Here is a 21,619-nt window from a genome sequence, read left to right as displayed (position 1 = left end):
GAAAGAAAAGAATGAGAAGAAATGGAGGGGAAGACAAAGAGAATGAAGAGAATGATGGTGATGACAATAATAAAGAAGGAAGAAGAGGAAGTGGAGAAAAAGAAGCAGGAGGTAGATCAGGAGGAAGAAGAGGAGAAGAAGAAAGTGAAGCAGCAGCAACAGCAGCAGCAGTGGTGGGGTAAGGGCCAACGCCAGTTAAAGCTTTTCACAGCCCTCTTTATGACCTCCAAGGGTATCTGTAGAAGTTTGTAGATTCCTTGGCCTCAGGCCTTCCAGAATCAGAATGGGAGGAGTGATGCTTAGGAAGCTGCATTTTAAACTACCTTGATACTTAATCCACGTAAGTATTATGCATAGTAAACCATTTGAAAATGATTGTCCTACAATACGTTGGGCATTAATGCCAGGGATACTGTCCATTTAACTCACTTAGTTTCCAAGTTCCTAGTCTTATCAAAGCAACAAATGGTAACAATATTTTAGGATAACGTAAACCTAGAAACATAGGGCTTCTGAGTGCAATCTAAAATATGGACAGTTCTCTTCAATGCAAAGCAAAGAAAATGGCAGAAGACAGACCAATCATAATGACAGCTAGATTTTATTGAGTACTTACTATGGGCAAAGCCATGTTCTCAGTGCTTTACATAATTTAGTCCATTCAAATCTCATAAATAGTATTATTTCCTCTGTTTTATGAGGAAACTGCAGATTCAGGAGCTATTCCAGGTAACAGTGCTGGTAAGGGGTAGAGAGGACTCAAATACTTACCTGCTTAAAATATTAAACATCAAACTATTCCACATAAGTGGAAGGTAGAAGCACTACAGACCTGAGTTCTGGTGTTAGCTCTGTGAGATTATCTATGCAAACTCTGTTAGCCTTGCTTACCTGTGACTCAGTTTACTTGCCTGTGAAGCGGGAATGGTAATAAAGGTGTAGTGAGAAGCCAATAGATGGAAATCCTTGTGAAAATCATAAAGTACTATATAAACATCAGTTATCATTATACTTCTACAATCATGGCTCTTGAAGGCTGGATCCAAACCTTCCCACAGGAAGTTGGGAAATGGAAATGAAGTCATTGTGTTACTACTCAATCACCCATAGGCATAATCACAGAAAGGCTGTTTCTAATATCAGGAGGTGGGCAAGGTGGAGGAGCAAGCACATTATAAAAAAGTGCCCCTTTTGACTATTTTCTCTGTGTGCATCATGATCTGGCCTCTACTGATGTTGAAGTCAAACATATTAATGCCTCCTTTCTTCATACTTTATACTATTCCAGCATACTTAATAATATTGAGTTTACATAGTCCCTTTTTTTCTAAGGTGCCACTTTCAGTAAATGTGTTTAGAGAGAGCAACTTTCTAGTCTTCTCAGAGCCCTTAAACCCGTCACTACTCACTCTCCACCAAGAAATCAGATGCAAATTGCTCCAAGAGGAAGGATCAGGTTCTCAAGTCAGATGTGTGAAGTTCACCCTGTGAGCCGTGGATAAACTGCTTCACTTGTCTGCATTTTAGTGAACTGGGGTTAATAAAACTTGCTCTGGCTCTCTCAACAGGCTTATGGGAAAATTCAATTGGGAATGTGTAGAATTATGAGACAAAGAAAAAAAGAGGAAGGGGAACACACTAAAAATTAGTGAGTAGGAAAAAAAGGAGAAAGAGAGGTGAGAATTGAGTGCCAGAACTAGCCAATTTTACACTTTGAAATCATCTCTCTGTCCAAGACGCCTCCCCACTCCAGAATTTGACAAACTTGTGTAACAAACTATTATGTAACTAGGGTGCTATTTTCTCAATAAAAATAACTATCATTTACTTGTACCAGACAATGTTGTAAGTATGTTATGTATAATAACTTCAACAGGTAAATTACTATTATACCCTCATTCTGTAAATGAGGAAACCAAAGCAAAGACATGTTCAAAATGTGTCTGGATGTTACCAGCTAATAAGTGGCAGAGCTGAGAATCAAATCCAGGTGGTCTGAGTCTGCTCTTTTATCTGTGCTTAATGCTTTTTGAAATAGTGTTCATCTAGAGTTTGGGCACAGTTTATCAAATAGTATCAGTTCTTCCATTGACTCTTCTAGCCTTGCAAATAAAATTAAAGCCATTGCCTCTGCCTTTTCCAGCTGTAGAGCACTAGGAAAGTAGATGCTAGATCATCAACCATTGCACCCATGAAATACTTTCCTATACCTATTTCTTTCCTAGCTTTCTTAACACCAAACCCTGACATTTCCCCCATGTATATGTATGGCCCTACCCTGAATTATTGAGTAATTCTGACTGGAGAGTCAGAAGAACTTGAGTAGCCTTAAACGGACCCCCTCACCCTGCTGCCATTCATCCTACCCACCTCCCCCACCCACAAGTCCATCACTTTCCCAAGTCCATGGGCTTAGAATAAACTTTTGCTACCTGCTCCTTTCCTTGGCATGTAACAACTCGGACCTGGCCAATACATGTTTGCTTGAGTTGGGGCACCCACAGGGCTTGCTGGTCTTAGCCTCTCTCTCTTGCTGTGAGTAAATAGCTATAGCTGCAGAGTGGCTAGGTCTGAACAGTAGAGGTGCAAGTCTACAGCAGGGTCCAAGGAAAGAGCTAGAGACACAGATGCTCACAGGAGACATGCAGATACCATAACTGAATGGAATAAGGCAGGCATAAGAGAGAAGCTCCAAACCCTCAATTCTCTCTGCTGTTTTCCCCTTATAGAGTTAAGGATTTCTGAACTCCATTATAAGAAAAAAAAAAAGGTAGGATAAACATAATTGCAGAAATTCATACTTTGTCTCAGTGTCTGAGAATTGTAGGGGTCACTGTTTCCAGACTAACATTTTCTAGTTTTTAAAGAGAAGCCAGAAAACCAGATTTTTGTTAGGTATTTCCTGAGTTTCAGTATCAGAAGCTTACTTAGAACTTTTAAAGTAATGTGCCGTGGGCCACTTCTGCTTTAGTGCCTTTGTTTTCTCTTTCAGTTTTACTGATTGTACAATTTTTTTGCCTGTCATAACTGGGATCAAGATTGGTCCCTCTTCTAACCACAATTAGAGACAACTGTTGAAGGTCTGCTTTCCTCTACTTGTTTACAACGGCTTCAAGGATTATATTATTTTAAACAACAAGCAGATTAATCCCTGTGTTCACTGGAGGGAGGTGAGAAACAAAGGGGAAGTTAGGGTCAGTCCATTATTATTTATCCCTCAGTGGTACCTGCTAGAAAGCAACCCCAAGGTGACCAATTTCTTGCAGTTGGTTCAGGGGTGTGAAGCCTCCACCTTTAAGTGCCTGATGTCTCTGGGGAACACACTCTCAGTCTCTTTGCTGGGTGACAAAGGGATAGTTTTCTGCAATAAAGAGTGATGACGGAAGCTGGGGAAGATTGCTTTTGAAACAGACTTTAAAGCAATCTTTTTTTTATTTTACCATCTATTTTCATCCTAATGTCAAGCTATTTGGTGCCTGCCAATTCCTAAGTCATGGGGAATTCTGAGGCATAGAAAGGGTTAGTTCTTGGCTTTCTTTGCTGCTGGATTAACATTTTATTTTCTTGGGTCTGCTAAATTATTTGCTTTTTTGCTTTCATAATTTTTTGTGATTGCTTCCACTCTTGTTCTCCCCATTTCGTAAGTCTATGTCCTTAAAAAACATCCCTTCTCTGTAGTTTTTGAGGGGTTTTAGTGGGGCGTGAAAGGAGACACATATATTTAATCAACCAACTTTACCTGAAAGTATAGTAGCCAAACAAATAGATACACTCTAAGTGTCTCCCGTTACTTGAAAAGTTTAAGTATACTTAACACATTTAATGGAAAACTATGCAACCATTATAAATTATGCCAGTGAACAGTTATTGACATGGAAATTTATCAACATATTAAGTGGAAAGTGATAAGTTAATAGCATTAATAATAGTAGCAAACTAAGCGATTTCTCTGTCCTCACCCTTCTGCTAAGTATCTTAAATGAATTATTTCACTTAATCTCACAGAAAAATCTCCTGACATGTGGAATGAGAAGTTATGAATATCACAAGCATAAATGTCTATGAAAGTAAAATTATTTTCATTTTCTCCAAAAATATAAATTTGGAGAATATTACTACATTATGGCTCTCTGCATTATGAGTTTGTCAATAATTTTTGCACCAAAATATTATTTTTCAAATAGTAACTTTATAGTGGAGAAATCTGGTTGATGTGATACCATCTTAACCAAGTGATCAGAGATAACATTAGTTAATTAATAATTAGACATATGGACACCATGTACCTCCTGATATAAGCCAATGAAAATGACATAACATCACTTTTTCCTACAAATGTTTAATCCCAGCCTAATCACTAGAAAACACCAGACAAACCAAAATTAAAGACCATAATATAAAATAACTGAATAGTACTCCTCAAAAGTTTTAAGGTCATGAGAGGCAAAGATAAAATATCCCAGTTTGGAGGAGACATAATAACCAAATGCAATAGGGAGTCTTAATTGAATACTGGACCATAAAAAAAGATACACTAATAGAACAGTTGGAAAAATATAACGGTCTATAAATGAGTTAAGAATATTGTATCAATGTTAATGTTTTGGTTTAGCTAATAGTGATAATGGTTACACAAGATGTAAACCCCTGGGAAAGCTGCATGAACGGTATACATGAGCTTTGTGTACTGTTTTTTCTTAATTTTCTGTAAATATAAAGTTATTTCAAAATAAAAAGTTGGAAAAATAAATTATCTTTTTTTAGTTGGCCAACTATATACTATATTCCATTCTGGGTGCCACATTTAAAAAATTCTGTTAAAAGATCCTATCCGGACATGAGCAAGCAGAATGCCAAAGTGTTAAAAAGGTTGGGGATGTTTAACCTAGAGCAGAAAAAAGTTAGGCAAGATATAACAATCTGCCTTCGAAGTATGAATTGCTATCATGTATAAAAGAGATTGAGACTTGTCAGTGTGGTACTAGAGGGCAAAATTAGCATGCTTGACTGGAGGTAGTAATGAGGAAAGGTTTTATAATATCATTATAAGGAAGGACTTTGTAACCATTTCAGCCAATCCAAACCAAAGAATGGGTTGCTTTGGGAGACCAGGAATTGCCTAACAACTTGATAAAAAATATCACAGAGGAGTGTCATGTATACCAGGCGTGTTAACTAGATCAGTGCTTCTCAAACTTTAATTGCATATGAATCACTACGGACTCATTAACAATGCAGATTCTGATTCAGTAGTTCTGGGGTGGGGGCTGAGGGTCTGCATTTCTAACAAGCTTCCAAGTGATGCCTATAATGCTGGTATGTGGACAAGACTTTGAGAAGCAAGGAGCTGTATAATATTCAAGGTCACTTTTCAACACTAAAGTCTATAATTCTCATAGAAAGATACACTTCAGGAGAAGAGATAGCAGTTATACACTGAGATTTTAATACGAAAATGGCAATGTTCGAGAGCATAGAGGAAGCAAGAGCATTGCCTGCAAGCAGAAGCAGGGATGCTCTGAAACTCACTCAGTAAATGCATATTTTAAAAGAACCTGTTAAAGAAAGAACCTAAATACTTGTATATGGCCACATTTAATTATCCATTTTCATTAGAAAAGATCAATTATTTCTAGCAAGTGGAATTTATGGCACTCACTGCTTCAATTTTAATAATTCAATTCAATTCTACATTAAATTCAAGATTTTGTGTTTATCTAGTTCATTCAGCAAAAATCCTTCATAATTATTCATCCACCTCAAAGCCTTTGCAGTGTATAGACTTTGCTTTGTTACTCTTTTACTTCCATTTCTATAGGTCAGAGCATCCCAACCAGTAGAATTAAAGATGTCCCTCAAGATATTTGGTCTTCTCATCACTTGGGAAGGCCAGGTGAGTAGCTTGTTGCTGAGCTTTTGGAACTCAACCAAGTCGTATCCACCACCTTGATGCTGTATTTACTTCAGCAACCTGCTGCAAGCATGTCTATTTCCATCACGTGAAAAGTGTCTGTGGATCTGCTGGAGGAGTTCATACTCTAAGTACTTAATTAGCATAGCACGCCCACCAAAATTTGGTCATGGGAGGAGGTATCATGAGAAAGTAATTCAGGGAGTTCTGGCAGGTGTATCTTTAAGTGGTAACCCCAATATCAGTCTTTGTGTATACTAGATACTTTTCTCAATTTGTGGTAAAGTTGGTAGATGGTAACTTCTCTAAAAGGTGTGTGTATTTTCCAATTTAAAATTTCAATATTATTTTGTCATACTTGACCTGTAAAATTTAGATGGATTCTGAATCTATATGCATTCTCATATAAAACTCCAACGATAAATTTGTCAAGAAAATAAAAAGAAAGACTGCTATATTATTTAAAATAGAATTTTGCAAAAAAGTTTCATTGACAGCAGCTATTAAGAATATAAAAAGATCATTTGTCATTAAAATGTTTTAATTAGAAATGATATATAGCCTTTTTAAGCATAAAACTTCAGATAAAAACTTATATTGGTGAAAGCATATTCAGATTTCTCAATTTAAAGTTATTAATATGCAATTTAATGTATTACCCAAAATGTTATATTTTATTTTGTTATCATAATTGTATCATATAAAGAAAATGTTATGAATTTCTTCACCCAGCTCCATACAGATGTCTTCAAATTTCCTCCAGTTTACCCCAGTGTGCCACAAAAATATTGTTATTTTCTATGTTGGAAAACACTGCTATAGGTAGGTTTGCCCCTATAATGTGTTCTGCTACCAAAAATCTTCTAGTTTAATTACAGACTAATTCGTTACACCTTTGAGTTAATGTGCAGTTAATGTTACCCATAGCAAACAGGCAAGTCTACATGATAACTGGAAAATGTTAAACCTATGTTATTTCCTTAACCATTCTTTAACATCTCTTGAAGATCTAGCAATATTATTCTGTTATTCTGTGTGTCTAGAAATGTTCTTTTTCTTGGCCCAAATGGTTACACTGTGTCCACTTTGTGATAAATATTGAGCACATTGTTTAGTATGCCCAAGGGTATATGTTTTATTTCATAGTAACAAAATGTTTAAAACATTTGTTTCCTAAGACTAAAGAGATATGGTGATCTATAGATCTCCTTTGAGCATATTCTTACTTCCTGCTCTTAGTAGCTTCTTTTACTCTCCAAGAAACCTTAATGAATGCTTAGCTGTATCACTGGGCAGTTGTGAGCATCATGAAAGGCATGGCAATCACTTGATAACTTATAATGGAAACACGTCCTCTTTAGTTTCTGGAGTATCCAGTTTTCTATATAAATTAATCAGATGAATCAAATGCTATTAAAACCAACCTAAGGGTGATAATTGGCTCTTCCAATTTATAATATGAAATATAACACTGATGGGCCTGGAGGTCACTACCATGATCTACAAATCAGGATAGGACTAGCCCTTGAAACAAAAAGTTAAAATGGATTCTAAATCTACTTGCACCTCTAGTCTTGGCAGAAATTTATTTCTTCTGCATGCCAGAAGTTCTGGCAAAGAGGTTCATAGGATAAAAATCAGACAATAGCAGATTAACGTACCGATAACGTATTGTGTGGATGAGGATATTATCTTCTTTTTGTGAGAGTTTACTTTGCCCTATTAGGTATATAAACCAAATGTTTATTCCAGGCTTATATGGTGCTCCGTTTAAGACAAATGCCTCATTAATGAGAGAACACAGACCCTATTGCCAACACTCTGCCAAACTGATTTACTTGAACAATAATAAGAAAGGGACAAATATGTTCCTCCTCTGACACATCTACCATTATAAAACATTTGCCCTGGGCTTCTCTTGCCTTGCTAGTGCACAGTTAGCGTCTGTCTGCTCTGAGAATGAAACACCCTTGAGAGCTGGAGGCCACAACTCAGGCCGAGGTGTGAAGGGAAAAGAAGACAGCTTACCCAGCCATCAACATTCACACATGTAGATTTACAGAACAGACAACAAAGCTATCAATCGGAGCCCATTCCATTTCATCTCATGTGAGTTACATTATTGTAAAACACTTAACCATGTCACGTGGCTTATTAACATTGGCATTTGATTTTGTAAAGATGCTTTATGTTTAAAGAAATTATCTAGTGCACATTTCTGTAAACGTGGAGGCAAATGAAAAATTAGCACTGCAGAGCCTGATCCTCCACCAAGTCTTCTCGCATTTGCTTCTTGTAAGGAATATCTCTTGCTTCCTTTCTCCACTTGTTCATATGCTTTCTTTCCAACCTTCTCCCCTTTCTTCTATTTCTACAGCATAGATCGCGCCCTCAGGTGGTTGAGCTTAAAAAACAAACAAACAAACAAACAAACAAAAACTTCCCAGGTGCAGCACACTCTCTCAATTTCACCTCCCGGCGATTTTACTTTTGGCCTGAGTCCAACACGTTCCCAAGAGCTGGACACAAGTTGTCACGATCATGAACCTAACCACACTCCCCCCTGCGGCCAATTTCCTATTTTGCTGTTCAAAAGAGGGAAATGCACATATCAAAAGGAAAACAGCTTGGTGCTGGCCAGCTACAGAACGGTGGAGGTCTTTGGTGCTCAGAAGAGAGAGCAGCTCCTGCGGCAGTCCTGCGTGTGTCGCTGTCCAGACCTCGGTGCTGAATACTAGGCACTGGTATCTGCCGCCAGGTTCAATCCCTCAGGGTTCGAAACCTCCACCATGGGAGACTGAACTCACTTCCCTAGGGTGAGGGGTGGAGAATTCATTTAGATGTTTGCTTGCTTTCCTTCCACAGGAAACCATTTTTCCACAAAGAGGCATTGTGCATTTTATGGGAAAATAATGGCACAGCTCCAGTTCAGCACCAAAGTGAAGAGCTCTACTGAGGCAGAATGGAAAGTCGAGGTAAATAAAAACTGCTCTTTCCCTCCCTGATTCAACACAACAGCTTTTGGGATCCTAGATCCCCTTGTTGACAAATTCTTAAAAATATGGTTTTTTAAATCACATGATTAATCATTTTACTGATAAACACCCTAAAAGGTCGTGGTGGCGCTGGCTTTGCAATATCGGAGTATAACTGCTGATATTGTTTTCCTGAGGTTGAGAAACAAAGGGAAGGAGGAAGTAAACTTGTAAACTGAGGTGGTTTGAATGGTTAAAAATTCATTTTTAAAAGTATTGCTTTAACATTGTCTTGGAGACATGCTCATTTTCTTAGACAATTTAGAACAGAATTTGGGCAGTAGTAGCTTCCCTTCTTCTCCTTACCCTCCTAGCCTCTCTCTTTGAAAGACCTAAGAGCCTTGTTCTTCATAGCAGGTGCTGATACACAAAGGGCCATTATAAGAATCCTATAGCCTCCCCCCTCCCCGCCACACACATGAGATAATAAAGTAAATACAGAGAAAATGGATGGAAGGGAGGGAAAGCACTCCCAGCCTTTGATTCTTGGTAGTTAAGTTCAAGTGGGGCACTTCTCTTTGAAAAGTGAAGATGTTTCTCACGGTACAGAATTTATGGGCAGACAAGGAGCAGACTTAACTGATCCCAGCAAACAGTTCCTTCCTTTTCCTAATCTCTGGCTGCTTATTTTAGCCGCTTCTCCGCCCCGCCGGGAATACCATTCAGATCTTAGTCCAGGTAGATCTGACGTCAAGAGATGGCTTTCGTCGATTTGACGTGTAAACACTCATTTCCATTCTGGCTAGGAAGGGCTGGGGCTCCACTCAGCCTGGAGACCGAAGCGCTTCACTGAGCGCTCGCCGCCGCCCAGCCTCTCCTCGCGCGCCTCCTAGCTCTTCGCAGAGCAACCAGGAGCCAGGAGTGGTCCAGAGCCCGAGGGTGGGAAGGGGAAGTCTGTTTGGCTTTTCTCCTATCTTGCATCTTTTTCCTCTTCCCTTCCCACTCGTGTTCAAGCGAGTGTGTGAGCTATGGAGCGAAGAGCCTGGAGTCTGCAGTGCACTGCTTTCGTCCTCTTTTGCGCTTGGTGTGCACTGAACAGTGCAAAAGCGAAAAGGCAATTTGTCAATGAATGGGCAGCGGAGATCCCCGGGGGCCCGGAAGCAGCCTCGGCCATCGCCGAGGAGCTGGGCTATGACCTTTTGGGTCAGGTAAGAGTTTCCACTTTCAAGAAACTTTCCGGGGCCCCAGGGGACTGGCGGGACTGGAGCGCGGTCTTCCAAGCGGGAGCCCCAGGTTGCACTCTCCAGAACCCAGTGTAGCAAAGAACAAGGAGCTGCTCCCGCTCTCGCCCCTGGCGCGCTTGGAGAGAGAGAAAGCTTGCATTATTTACTGTTTGGGCTGGGCGCAGCCAAGCAGAAGGAAGCCGCTGCAGCTGGGTAGGGCTTATGCTTACTGTTGGCCGCTCTAGAATTGAAATCCGTTCCCGCGCGGTTTGGAAGAAAAATCCCTCCACGCTTGTTCAGGGAACTTAAGATGCACTCAAGCTCTTACCAACCAAGCGCCCCCGGGAGAAGCAGTGCGCTCCATCCCCCGGGACTGAGGCGGTCTGCGTCAGGAGCCGGCTGTTGCCTTCTTTTCAATATGGCAGCATCAGATCCAAGTCCTGATGCAAGGGGCTAAGCAGGCTTGGGGCTGTCCGCCCTGGCAGCCTGTAAGGGCACGCCCAGGGCATTGGAAGAGTGCCAGCTGCTGGGACTCGCGACCAGGAGGTTGGGAGGCCGCGGAGTAGCCTGGGAAGCTGGGGGGAGAAATGGTGGGTGAAAGACACGGGACCATCTATCCCCGCGACTCTCTGGGGAGCTCCGGCTTTTCACTGGGAACTTATAAAGTCCAAGCTTCATAACTTTGCCCGGCCAGTCCCACTGCAGGGTCGAGATGCCGAACTGACTGTGGGGAAGGGATCTATTTCTTTCTTGTTCTTCAGCCAAGTACGTAATCGTTTTCCCAGGAATTTCAGCTTATTGTTGCCTGTCCAAGTGAATGCTTGGTCAATAGGTAGCTGGTTGGAGGTGGGTGGGCGTCAAGACATTAAGTGGGAGACTGCTTATAGCTGAGCGATTCCGAGGGGACCCTAGGGAGTGTGACTTCTAGGCTAGAGCTTTCCTTTCCTTGGCTCAAAATCAAGCCCTCGCCCCCTGCTTGGGAAGTTGGTCTGCATTGAAGCGTGGGAGGAGGCAGTTGTAAAACATTTTGGCGCGTTTTTTCTGGAGGTGGTGGTTGAGACGCCGCTGGAGTCACGGATGAGTAATCGGCGGGGGCGTTGGCGATTCTGCAGACCGAACCCTCTGGGGAATTCGCCTGCTCTTGCTAGAGGCTTCATTCTCGACTTTATAAACCAAATTGTCTTTGAAATGCCCGAAAGGAAAATCAATGCAGATTGGCTTCCTGGTGTCCCAGCAGCAGACGAGTCTTTTGCTTTTGGCCAGCCCTTGCCCTCGTGCCAGGCTCCGTGTTAGGGGCTGAGGAATAAGAGGAGGGAAAGAAACGCTCTCAAGTAATCAACAACCTAGAGGAGACTAGCTTAGAGATAAATGACTGCAACTGATTGTAATTTGTGTAATAATAGGAGTTGTACTTGAAGTCTCAATATTCATTGGTTGAAGGAATGAAAGTAGTAGGGAATTTGAGAGGGGTGAATGAAAACTGCCCAAATGAGAAAACATTTGCTCCGGGAAGAGGAGTCAGAGGTTGCCAGGAGAACATAATGAGATCGGAGAAGACAGTCTAGGCATAGAAAACAACTTGTGGGAAAACAGTGAGACATAATACAGTTTAGTAGTAAATCTGGGAATTGCACGCAATTATTAGTAATTTTTGCGACCCAAACAGGGTGTGAGTAGCAGATGAAATTGTGCTGGTGGGCACTGTGGGCATTCATACAAATCATGTATGTCCTATGGGGGTAGACACTGGGGATTTAATTGTGTATTCCTTGAGCAGCTACTGAAAGGCTAAATAGCACTGGTAATCGTGTAGGAGGAGACTGGGGAAGACAGCAAAAACTAAATCTTTCTTTTTCCCACCTGTTAGCTCTAGGCATGCATCTAAACCTAGACCATTCAATGTGAAAATTGCATTTCAAAATAAATAAACATAAATCTTAATAGTAAAAAACAATACATCATCATTCTTGGGAGGATCTTTGGGTAAGGGATAGCATAGTCACAAAAGCATTAACAAATAGTGGTGGAAAACCATCTATATTTATATATGATTTACAATACTATCTTTCCTCTATCCATTTTTAGTTAAAATGGCATTACTAACAAAAGTTTTAAAACAAATTTAACAAAAATTATTTTATTAGAATAATAATTCTTTGTAGAAGGCTGATAGCATGTTCCTGGTTCTGCTTATTGCTCTTTTTGTTTAATATTACTAAAATTACACTAATTTGGCATTATATATTGGGTACCTTATTGACTCAGGATAAAGCTTGGATTAAGGTAGTGACAAGAAGAAAAATCAGTTGACAGCAGAGAAAACAGAGGTAAGCACTGGCGATCTTTTTCTACAGCTGCTGATTTCTCTCCCCAGTTCCATCCACAGCTTATGGGAAGATTCACTAAGATTCAGGCGTGGAGCAGGGCCTAAGCTTCTCTATTTTAAAATTCTCTAGGCGATAAGAATCACCAATTTAAAGAACATGTTTCTTCTGTAATATACTGTTGTCAATTGTTTGTTTCTTAATTTTAAAAATGCAGGGTTACCTAGAGGATTTGGTAGCTTCAAATTTAGTACTAAGTAAAGGGAGACTAGCTCAAAAGAATAATGAATATAGTTCTAAATGAACCAAAGGTGTCAATAGCTACCCAGAGAAGTATACACCCTCTAAAGTGGAACACGTGCCCTAAATGTAGCATGTTCTTTTCTGAAAGCCTTGAATTAGTGGAAAATCAAACGATCACTAATAGCGGCTAATAGCAATTTATCACTATGAATTCAATGGCTACATTTCATAACAACGATAATTTATTTTAGTGGAAAGTGGCACTGACCATAGATAGTATCCCAGGTGTTTGCCTGTTTACCACAAATAATTGTTCTTTGAACAGATATATTTGATTAAATGAGCATTTTAATATGATATTGTCACACACGAAAAACATGTATTCCCTCCAATGTGTGTAAAATAGAAGTATCACTAGTCCCCTACTGTGAGCTAGTGAATATACTGTGAACTCAAGCAATAATATTCTGAGGGTCATCTTAAGACCTCTATCAGTGCCTTCTTCATGAAGAATGTGGATGAAGCTGGAGGCCATTATTGTTGGCAAACTAACACAGGAACAGAAAACCAAATACCGCATGTTCTCACTCATAAGTGAGAGCTAAATGATGAGAACACTTAAATACGTAGAGGGGAACAACATATACTGGGGCCTTTTGGAGGGTGGAGGGTGGGAGAAGAGAAGGGATCAGAAAAAATAACTAATGGGTATTTGGCTTAATACCTGGGTGATGAAATAATCTGTACAAAAAAAACTCCATAACACAAGTTTACCTATGTAACAAACCTGTACTTGTACTGCTGAACTTAAAATAAAAGTTTAAAAAAAGAAAAGAAAAATGTTAACTTCAGATACCAGGAATGGGCTTAATAAAAGTTGCCTATCTCTAAGCTATTTGAGTTTTAAACTAGTCCATATATATTTGTTTGGGAAAGTGGATATTTATTTTATTTCTTTCCTTTTATAGATTGGTTCACTTGAAAATCACTACTTATTCAAACATAAAAACCACCCCAGAAGGTCTCGAAGGAGTGCCTTTCATATCACTAAGAGATTATCTGATGATGATCGTGTAAGTGTTGTACATTTGTGTTCAAACCAATACTCTAACTTATCTGCTTTCTTTATGATTTCTAATAAAAACAAGCATTTTGCAAATGTGGTTCTTTTTTATTGTGACCAAGATTGTTTATCTGTAATATTTCTAATTTCTTTCCTTAAATTATAATGGCACATAATAATAACAAGATTGGGTTGAATTGGTTGAGCCAAAGTTAATTTTACACATATATACGCAGTTTAATTATATAATTATATATATCTCTAAAGTTAATTTTATATGTACACTCACAAATTCAGTCTAAGAGCATGAAAGTGAATATTTAAAATGAGAGGGCAGCACTAATAAAAATGTTTGACAATACAGTCAATCAACAACCTTTTATTAGGTACCTATTATGTACCAAACACTTTAATACCAATGTGGGCTCAAAGAAATACATGAGCCTTACTTTCAATAACATTTCAGTATAACTGAAAAAAAAGTCTATTATTTCTATTGGTTTTGCTGTGTAAGGAGCTAGTGTTTATGAGAGAACTATAAATCCATGTCTTCATGAGGCAAATGCTTCCATAAGTAATCTATTGTTGGATCCAAACCATTTGATCTCTTTTCATCCTAGTTTGTATCTTGCTTCAATGATTAGGTAACAGCAGAAATAAATATAGGTAAATAACGTAGAGGCAGTTTGAATAGATAGCTAATGTACCTATTGATTTTGAAGTCTATTTTCAAGGTCAACAAACATATCAGAAAATGTTGACTATGTTGGGAGTATTGTAATTTTCATACAGTGTTGCCTTTTCTCAAAGAAATGCCATACTGGAAGAAATTTATCCTGATATATATATATATATATATATATGACAGAAAGGTGATAGAACTGTTGAAAGTAGACGGAATTCATGAGGCCTGTAAGATAATTTGCTGTTTTATTCATTCTGAAACTGATAGAATTTTTAAAAGAAGAAGAAAAAGACAAATTATGAGGGTGGGGAATGGGAATGGCCTGGGTCACCAGTGTTCGAATGTAAAAGAAACAACAACATCCTGACAATGTTGTATTAGGACCACGGACAGTGACCCTATAGCTCTTTTTTGTCAAGTTATTGCTTGATGTGAGAGACCAAATCAGAGGCCCTGGACCTTATTACAGAAGTTTCTTGTCCACTGAGGGCTTCCCTTACTCACTTCAAGGGAGAGGGCTCATCATGTGTGGCCTCTGAAAAGCAGAATAACTTCTAGCACTCTGGCTAGGCTTAGTCCCCAGGCTAAGCAGAGGAGAGATTTCCTTCTTTGCCTAAATGCATGCCCAAACTGCATGCCCATTAATGCACATAGAAGTCAAACTGACCTGTCTTCTCATTTTCACAGGAGAAAATTGGACAGAATAGAGCATACCTAACTGTTATTCTTACTCAAAGTATCTCATGACAATGAAGATGGCCCATTCTACTCTTTATACATCCCCTTGATAGCTGATTTGGGGTGGGGGGCATCTCAAGATATTATGGAAAAAAGCTAAGAATTTAGTCTCCAGCACAGGTATAACTTTGTAAAAAATTAGCCCAAGAATAATTTTATTTTAGGAAACATTCTGGAACCATAGAAACTTGCATTGGAAGGTTGAAGTAGATGATCTTCAATGCTCTTTCCAGATCAAAAGTATTATTTATAATTAAGTACATGATACCTATTATGCATAATAGAAACACACTACCAATTTTCCTCTATACCATTCAGCCTGCTCTTCTAGAGATTAATATACGATTCTGAGTTAATGACATTAATCATAACACTGTTTTCTACAATTGGATGTTTATCTGATCAGATGGCAGAGTGCCTCCTCTTATATCCCATTTCTAAAAAATTGCTCTTGGTTTTCATTTTATTGCTCTTTTTTGATGGAGGATAATATTCTTTCAAATCAGCCCTGTGAAATGCAGCAATAGTCTATCTTTACAAGTCTGTTAATAAAATCTCCAAGCATAAGTGACCCTCCACCTCAAAGATTAGTACTTATTCCCTAGCAGTCAGCTTCCAGAGATCAACTCAGATGATGGGCAGCATTCCAAGCATTGAGGTATTTTAAGCCAAAACAATTAAGCTTGAAAATACAAGCACTTTAAAAATAAATCATAGTGACTAATTTCTAGCTTTCAAGTTCTTCCCATTATTTTTAATAGGTTTGCAGTATATTTTTAATTGAAAATTCAGGGCAGTCTTAGTGGATGGTTTTATCCTTCAGTTGCAAATTATTTTTCAGTTTTTATTTTTGGAGCTGATTCATGAGTACTCTCACATTAACAATATTCCACCACACACTGAATTGTCATCATGCATACAGCAGAAAAGATGTGTTTGGGGTAGGAAATAGTCATGTTGCCAAGAAAAATAAGAGTATAGAATTATCTCATAATGAATATAACTACAAGGCAGCCCCTCACTCTCTCAGGGCTTCAAGTATAATAGGATTATGCTGTAAATATGGGGCAGGTAATTTTCGTATTGTCAGATCTCTTTGCATAATACATGAGACTGAATTAATGGTAAGTGTGCGTGGTCAGTAGTGCTCATTCATCACCCAGGATCTGTGTCTCATATTAAGTACTTTTAAGCAGAGGTCGAAGCACAGGGGAGGGAGAGTTTCAAATTTGCATGGATACAGCACCATTCTTACTTTATAAAATATTTGCAATTTCTGCCTGTTGTATGTAAAGAAAGAGAAATTAATCTATAAAAGCATTATAACAGCAGTCTCTTGGCTTGTTGACTCAATCTATAAAAGCAGACAAATTTTCAGCCATGGAGCCCTGAAACCTCAATATAAAAATGAGTATTATGGTCCATTTGCTGATGAAAGCAGACCGAACTTTTGCTTCCACTGTAACCACAATATAAATAATTTGAGGGGATTACCATTTCACTGACTCCTTCTCCTCCCCCTAAAGGTGCACTTTACTGTAATAGAGGAAATGTTCATCGCCCCAGTGGGCAATCCCTTCTTCTCACTGAGGTGCCAGTTTAATCTGTAGTCAAATGAAAATATTGCAGAGCTGCCTGAACTCTGATGGGAAGGGTACTGGAGATAGTTAGAGGAAGTATACAGAGGTAGATATTTGACTTTTGATTTTCGTGCTATAAAAATCCTTGTAGGTGATATGGGCTGAACAACAGTATGAAAAAGAAAGAAGTAAACGTTCAGCTCTAAGGGACTCAGCACTAAATCTCTTCAATGATCCCATGTGGAATCAGCAATGGTACTTGGTAAGTACCTACAGAAGGACTGTGTGGGTGGGACCTGGGACCTGGCTTCTTTATGTTATTACATTTGCAACATGGATTTTTTTTTATGATGGAGAATTTCATAGGGAGCTATATTATCTGGAGATTAGGGCTGATGGGACCTTCTTGATCTGCCTCTTCTGTTTTGCTGAGTAATGATGTTGGAAACAGATATCTTTAGCTGCTGTGAAAAAAATAGAAATTTTGTCTTCGTAAGTTTATTTGGGATAAATGCAGAAAAATAGTATCTTGCAGGTTAGGGGTTCCAAGAACAGTACTTATGGCAAAAATCTCATTTGGTTAAAGTTATTCTTTAGAATCCTTTAAAGCACTCACAGAGTATAGTGAACATAATTTGGCATATACAACCCTGAATGACAATTCTTATATGACACAGATGAGAATCTCTGAAAGAGGTTAAAAGAAGGAACACAAGAAAAGTCTATTGCAAATGTCTAGACTTGCAAACCATTCTACCTTTAAGATAGTTACCAAATCCTGAGTGCAGAAATTGTTAAGTGTTGCTGTCTACCTGCAGGGTGTCCTCTCTTCTGTTTAATGTTATGTCTGTATGGTAGTAGTATAGGCTAATAGAAAGATTTGTTGTTGAGAATTTTATAAAAGATTATTTCTCTTGAAAAACACAAGCAAAGACTTAGATACTCTTGTTGCATAATGGATAGAAAAGGGGATCAGTTTCTCTTGACACTATCTTCTCTTTCTTTCTTTCTTTCTTTTTTTTTTTTTTTTTTTTAGACAGAGTTTTGCTCTTGTTGCCCAGGCTGGAGTGCAATGGCATGATCTCAGCTCACTGCAACCTCTGTCTCCCAGCTTCAAGCAATTCTCCTGCCTCAGCCTCTGGAGTAGCTTGGATTACAGATGCCCGCCACCATGCCCAGCTAATTTTTGTATTTTTAATAGAGATGGGGTTTTGTCACATTGGTCAGGCTGGTCTCAAACTCCTGACCTCGGATGATCCACCCACCTCAGCCTCCCAAAGTGCTGGGATTACAGGCATGAGCCACCGCAGCTGGCCTCTTGCCACTATCTTAAGTATTTGCTCATTGCAGCAGAAGAGACTTATCAGTTAACACTTGTGCATTTCCTGTGTGAGAAACACTATTCTAAAATGTTTGATATGAGTTAATTCATTTTGTTCTCATGATTATCTGTGTTGTAGAAATAGTAATTATGCCCATTTAACAGATGGAAAAACAGAGATATTGAAAAGTAGAGTAATTTGCCAAAATCCATGGCTGAAGTGGTGGGACCATAATTCATGACTCCAGAGTCCATACTCTTAACAACTACAGTCTAAAATTGTTCCTGCAACTGACATAGAGGCCTTCTTCTCTGACTTTGGCCAACAATCTGTGTACAGTTCCAGCCTCCTGTGATTCAGCTTCATACCAGCCTGGCAAATACTTGTCACCCCACCCCCCAACCTCTTTATGGGGAGGAGGGCACAACAGCAAGAGGGCAGCTCCTTTGCTGACACTTTTGATTGTGGTTATTTATAGATTTCTTATTGACCCTTTCACCGGGTACCTGGCATTCTTTTACTGTCTCTGTCTCTGTCTCACATGCTTAGAAATGTGCTTATATCTGTGTTCCCTTGCTACCCAACTTGTCTCCTGTACAGTCCCACACTCTGACTATCAGAAAATGTATTTGAAAAGGAAAACCCTGAATCTCCTCTCACAGACACTTACCCCCTAAATCAGTCATACTTAAAAATAGGCAATCACATTGCAATTCCTGAGGCAATCACAGTCTCCTGAGCATTTCAGGTTCTGCTTTTTCCTTTAGAAGAAAAATTCTAAAACATTCATGAACGACTATGCACCAGGCAATATAATGAGAGCTCAATGTGGCAATGGAGAATCAGGATTTGGGGGGGGAGATGAAAACATCGACTATCAAATAGAGCTTCCATAGATGAAAGGGTTGAGCATGTTATTATAAATGAAAGAAATTTAGGGATAAAATTCTTCAAAGCCATGTAGTTCAAAGAGAAGGAGCACAGGTGATTCATCTTTTCAAGTGATGTCCATTTGGGACAATTGGGAGAAGAGCAGCACTCTGGGGGTTCATTTGGCCCTACTCTCAACTTTGTTTTTTATTTCACTGAATTGGCTTCTTCTAAAGAGTAGAGTGACCCAAGGAAAAAGAAAGATGGGTCTCCAGGTTGGAACTTAAGTGCCCATTTTGTAGCAAGCAAGTGATGATTTTACCAATGCTTCTTTTTCTTTACCAGCAAGATACCAGGATGACGGCAGCCCTGCCCAAGCTGGACCTTCATGTGATACCTGTTTGGCAAAAAGGCATTACGGGCAAAGGAGTTGTTATCACCGTACTGGATGATGGTTTGGAGTGGAATCACACGGACATTTATGCCAACTATGTAAGTGTGTGCCTTCTCATGACTGTGACTTAGGGAGCTGTCTGTGCAGATGCACAGTTAGGGCTTTCCTTCTTTTCAAGGGGATGCTGCTCTGGTGTCAGTCCCTGGAATTATGGGCCAAGGTTATGTCCCTTCTCCCACTTCCCACTAGCTTATATGAATTTATTTTGTACCAGTGGGCATTGAAATAATTCAGTGGGATCAAAAATTGTACAAAAGTATATGTGTTGGGAGAAGAAGGGGCAGTGCCTATACCAATTAAGTTACCAAAATCTGATGACTTTGAGTTGCTCAGTGTTTGGGGCATTAAAGTAATCAAATCAAGCCCCTTGCCTGAGATCATTTTCACAGTTTCCCTCCTCACCTCTTTTATGAGTCTATATCCCTGACAGAGTAAAATTATATGAATGTGATTCCTTCCATGCAAATCCAAAGTGAATACCACACAATGCACCTATGCCAAGCTGAGAAAGGAAAAGTTTTCTAGAAATGGGAAAATAAATAAATAAAAACAATTTGCTTCATTGTTTATTAAGTTTATAATATGATATGAACACCATCATATATCTTAGGTCTTTAGATCAGGAGGCTGGTGTTTCATCTTTAAGATTATCCCTGGTTTTTCTCTCATCCTTTCCACCTATCAAACATTCCCCAGCTATAACGCCAAGCTAAAGAGCCAAGGAAAAGAGAAGGAAAAATAGTAGCACAGAGTAGAAATTAAGAATGATTGAAATATATGGAAAGCATTGAAAAGTAACAGCAATGGTATGTGGGAGGCGTTTAAATGTAGCTATTGGGTTGGAAAAGGGAGTGGAACCTGAAAGCTTGTCTTGAATTTCAAGCACTCTCTCTCAAATTAAATCACATGTTTATTTAGTGTGCCTGGGAGGCTGAAGGAGAGCACCATGGACCTGAGTCCCACCCTCAGCCACTTCTTTGCACCTATATTCATAAGAGAGATGAGTGTCAAAGTGTCACTAACTAGCTTTATGGCCTTAGGGAAGTCATTTAACTTCTCTGGGCCTCAATTTTCTCATCTGAAAACTGAGGTGGCTGAACTAAGTAAACTAACTCCTTCCAACTCCAATATCCTATGAGTGCCTGTGAACCATAGGCTTGGTAACATTCACTGAGAATTGAAAGCTGGCTCACCTGGCTGTGTTCATCATCTCTGCCTGGTTTGTGGGTATAATAAATATTCAGTGACTTGGCCAGAATCTGTAAAATGCAGGCTTTTGAGCTATCAGCCAAGATGGGAAGGCATAGGGTAAGAGGCTTGGGAAGTGATGCTTTTTTTTTTTTTTTAATGATGCCACAGTGTTATTTTTTGTTGTCTCTTTAGGATCCAGAGGCTAGCTATGATTTTAATGATAATGACCATGATCCATTTCCCCGATACGATCCCACAAATGAGAACAAGTGAGTAAATGTGCATTCGTGTGAAATAAAGTACTTTACAATGCTTTTATCTTGTTTGAGAAAATTATACCATACATTTCATCCACATTTCAGTGCTCAGGAAATGTTAATGCAAAATATACATACCACAATATTTTGTTGCTTTTAAAACAGAAACCAAAGTTTCTATTTTTATATTCCCTTTGGTTTATAGAACCATATTTTCATTAAACTTCTTACATTACGAAATTCTCCTCTCAAATGTTACTGAACTGTTGTAGCTTTAGAAAGAATGTTTGAGACATAAAGAGTACACACTTTGAGCCCACCCCTTCCCCCATTTCCTCTATCAATCTTTTAGTCTTAGCAACATGCTTTATATTAGTCATGAAAAGAAATATATGTAAAGAAATGGATATGAACAATGCCCACAACTTCCGACGGTGGCTACAGTCACCCTCACCAGTTCTCTCAGAAGAGCATGGCCAAACTCCAGACAAGAGAAATGCCTCTGAGGTCTGGCCCCTGAATCCAACACAGTTTCCAGGGCATTGAGCCAGCCGGAAGTCTCCTCCAGAGTTCCTGCTGCTATAAGGCCATAGGAAAGAGAGAGGAGACAGCACCTGACTCCCAGATTAACTATCTCTCCCTTGAAGCCACATTATGGTGACAGAGGCCAAGAGCCACAGAGGCCAAGAGAAAGATCTTCTAAAGTGAGAGGTGAAAGAAAGACCCAGAAGCAAGAGACTTTCAACTTCTCTCCTAGCCCCAAAGAAACCTCACCTTCTAGGC

The 21,619-nt window shown here is 39.2% G+C and overlaps 1 protein-coding gene and 1 long non-coding RNA gene across 2 annotated transcripts in view; one reads left to right on the top strand and one right to left on the bottom strand.

Moving 5' to 3' along the window:
* The window catches only part of LOC134731747 (uncharacterized), a 202,807-nt gene that overhangs the window by 75,109 nt on the left and 106,079 nt on the right, over positions 1 to 21,619 (bottom strand). The gene's annotated exons all lie outside the window — the stretch shown is intronic.
* PCSK1 (proprotein convertase subtilisin/kexin type 1) overlaps positions 9,709 to 21,619 on the top strand; it is a 42,364-nt gene continuing 30,453 nt past the window's right edge. The window contains exons 1-5 of the mRNA XM_055233367.2: positions 9,709 to 10,094; positions 13,645 to 13,749; positions 16,894 to 17,004; positions 19,280 to 19,426; positions 20,772 to 20,848. Of these exons, the coding sequence (XP_055089342.1) occupies positions 9,915 to 10,094; positions 13,645 to 13,749; positions 16,894 to 17,004; positions 19,280 to 19,426; positions 20,772 to 20,848 (620 nt within the window). The 5' untranslated portion in view covers positions 9,709 to 9,914. The remainder of the gene's footprint in view (positions 10,095 to 13,644; positions 13,750 to 16,893; positions 17,005 to 19,279; positions 19,427 to 20,771; positions 20,849 to 21,619) is intronic.

This window comes from Symphalangus syndactylus, chromosome 11, assembly GCF_028878055.3.
Source record: "Symphalangus syndactylus isolate Jambi chromosome 11, NHGRI_mSymSyn1-v2.1_pri, whole genome shotgun sequence".
NCBI lineage: Eukaryota > Metazoa > Chordata > Mammalia > Primates > Hylobatidae > Symphalangus > Symphalangus syndactylus.
Note: the sequence above shows the minus strand (reverse complement) of the source record. Positions and strands in the feature narration are given on the sequence as shown.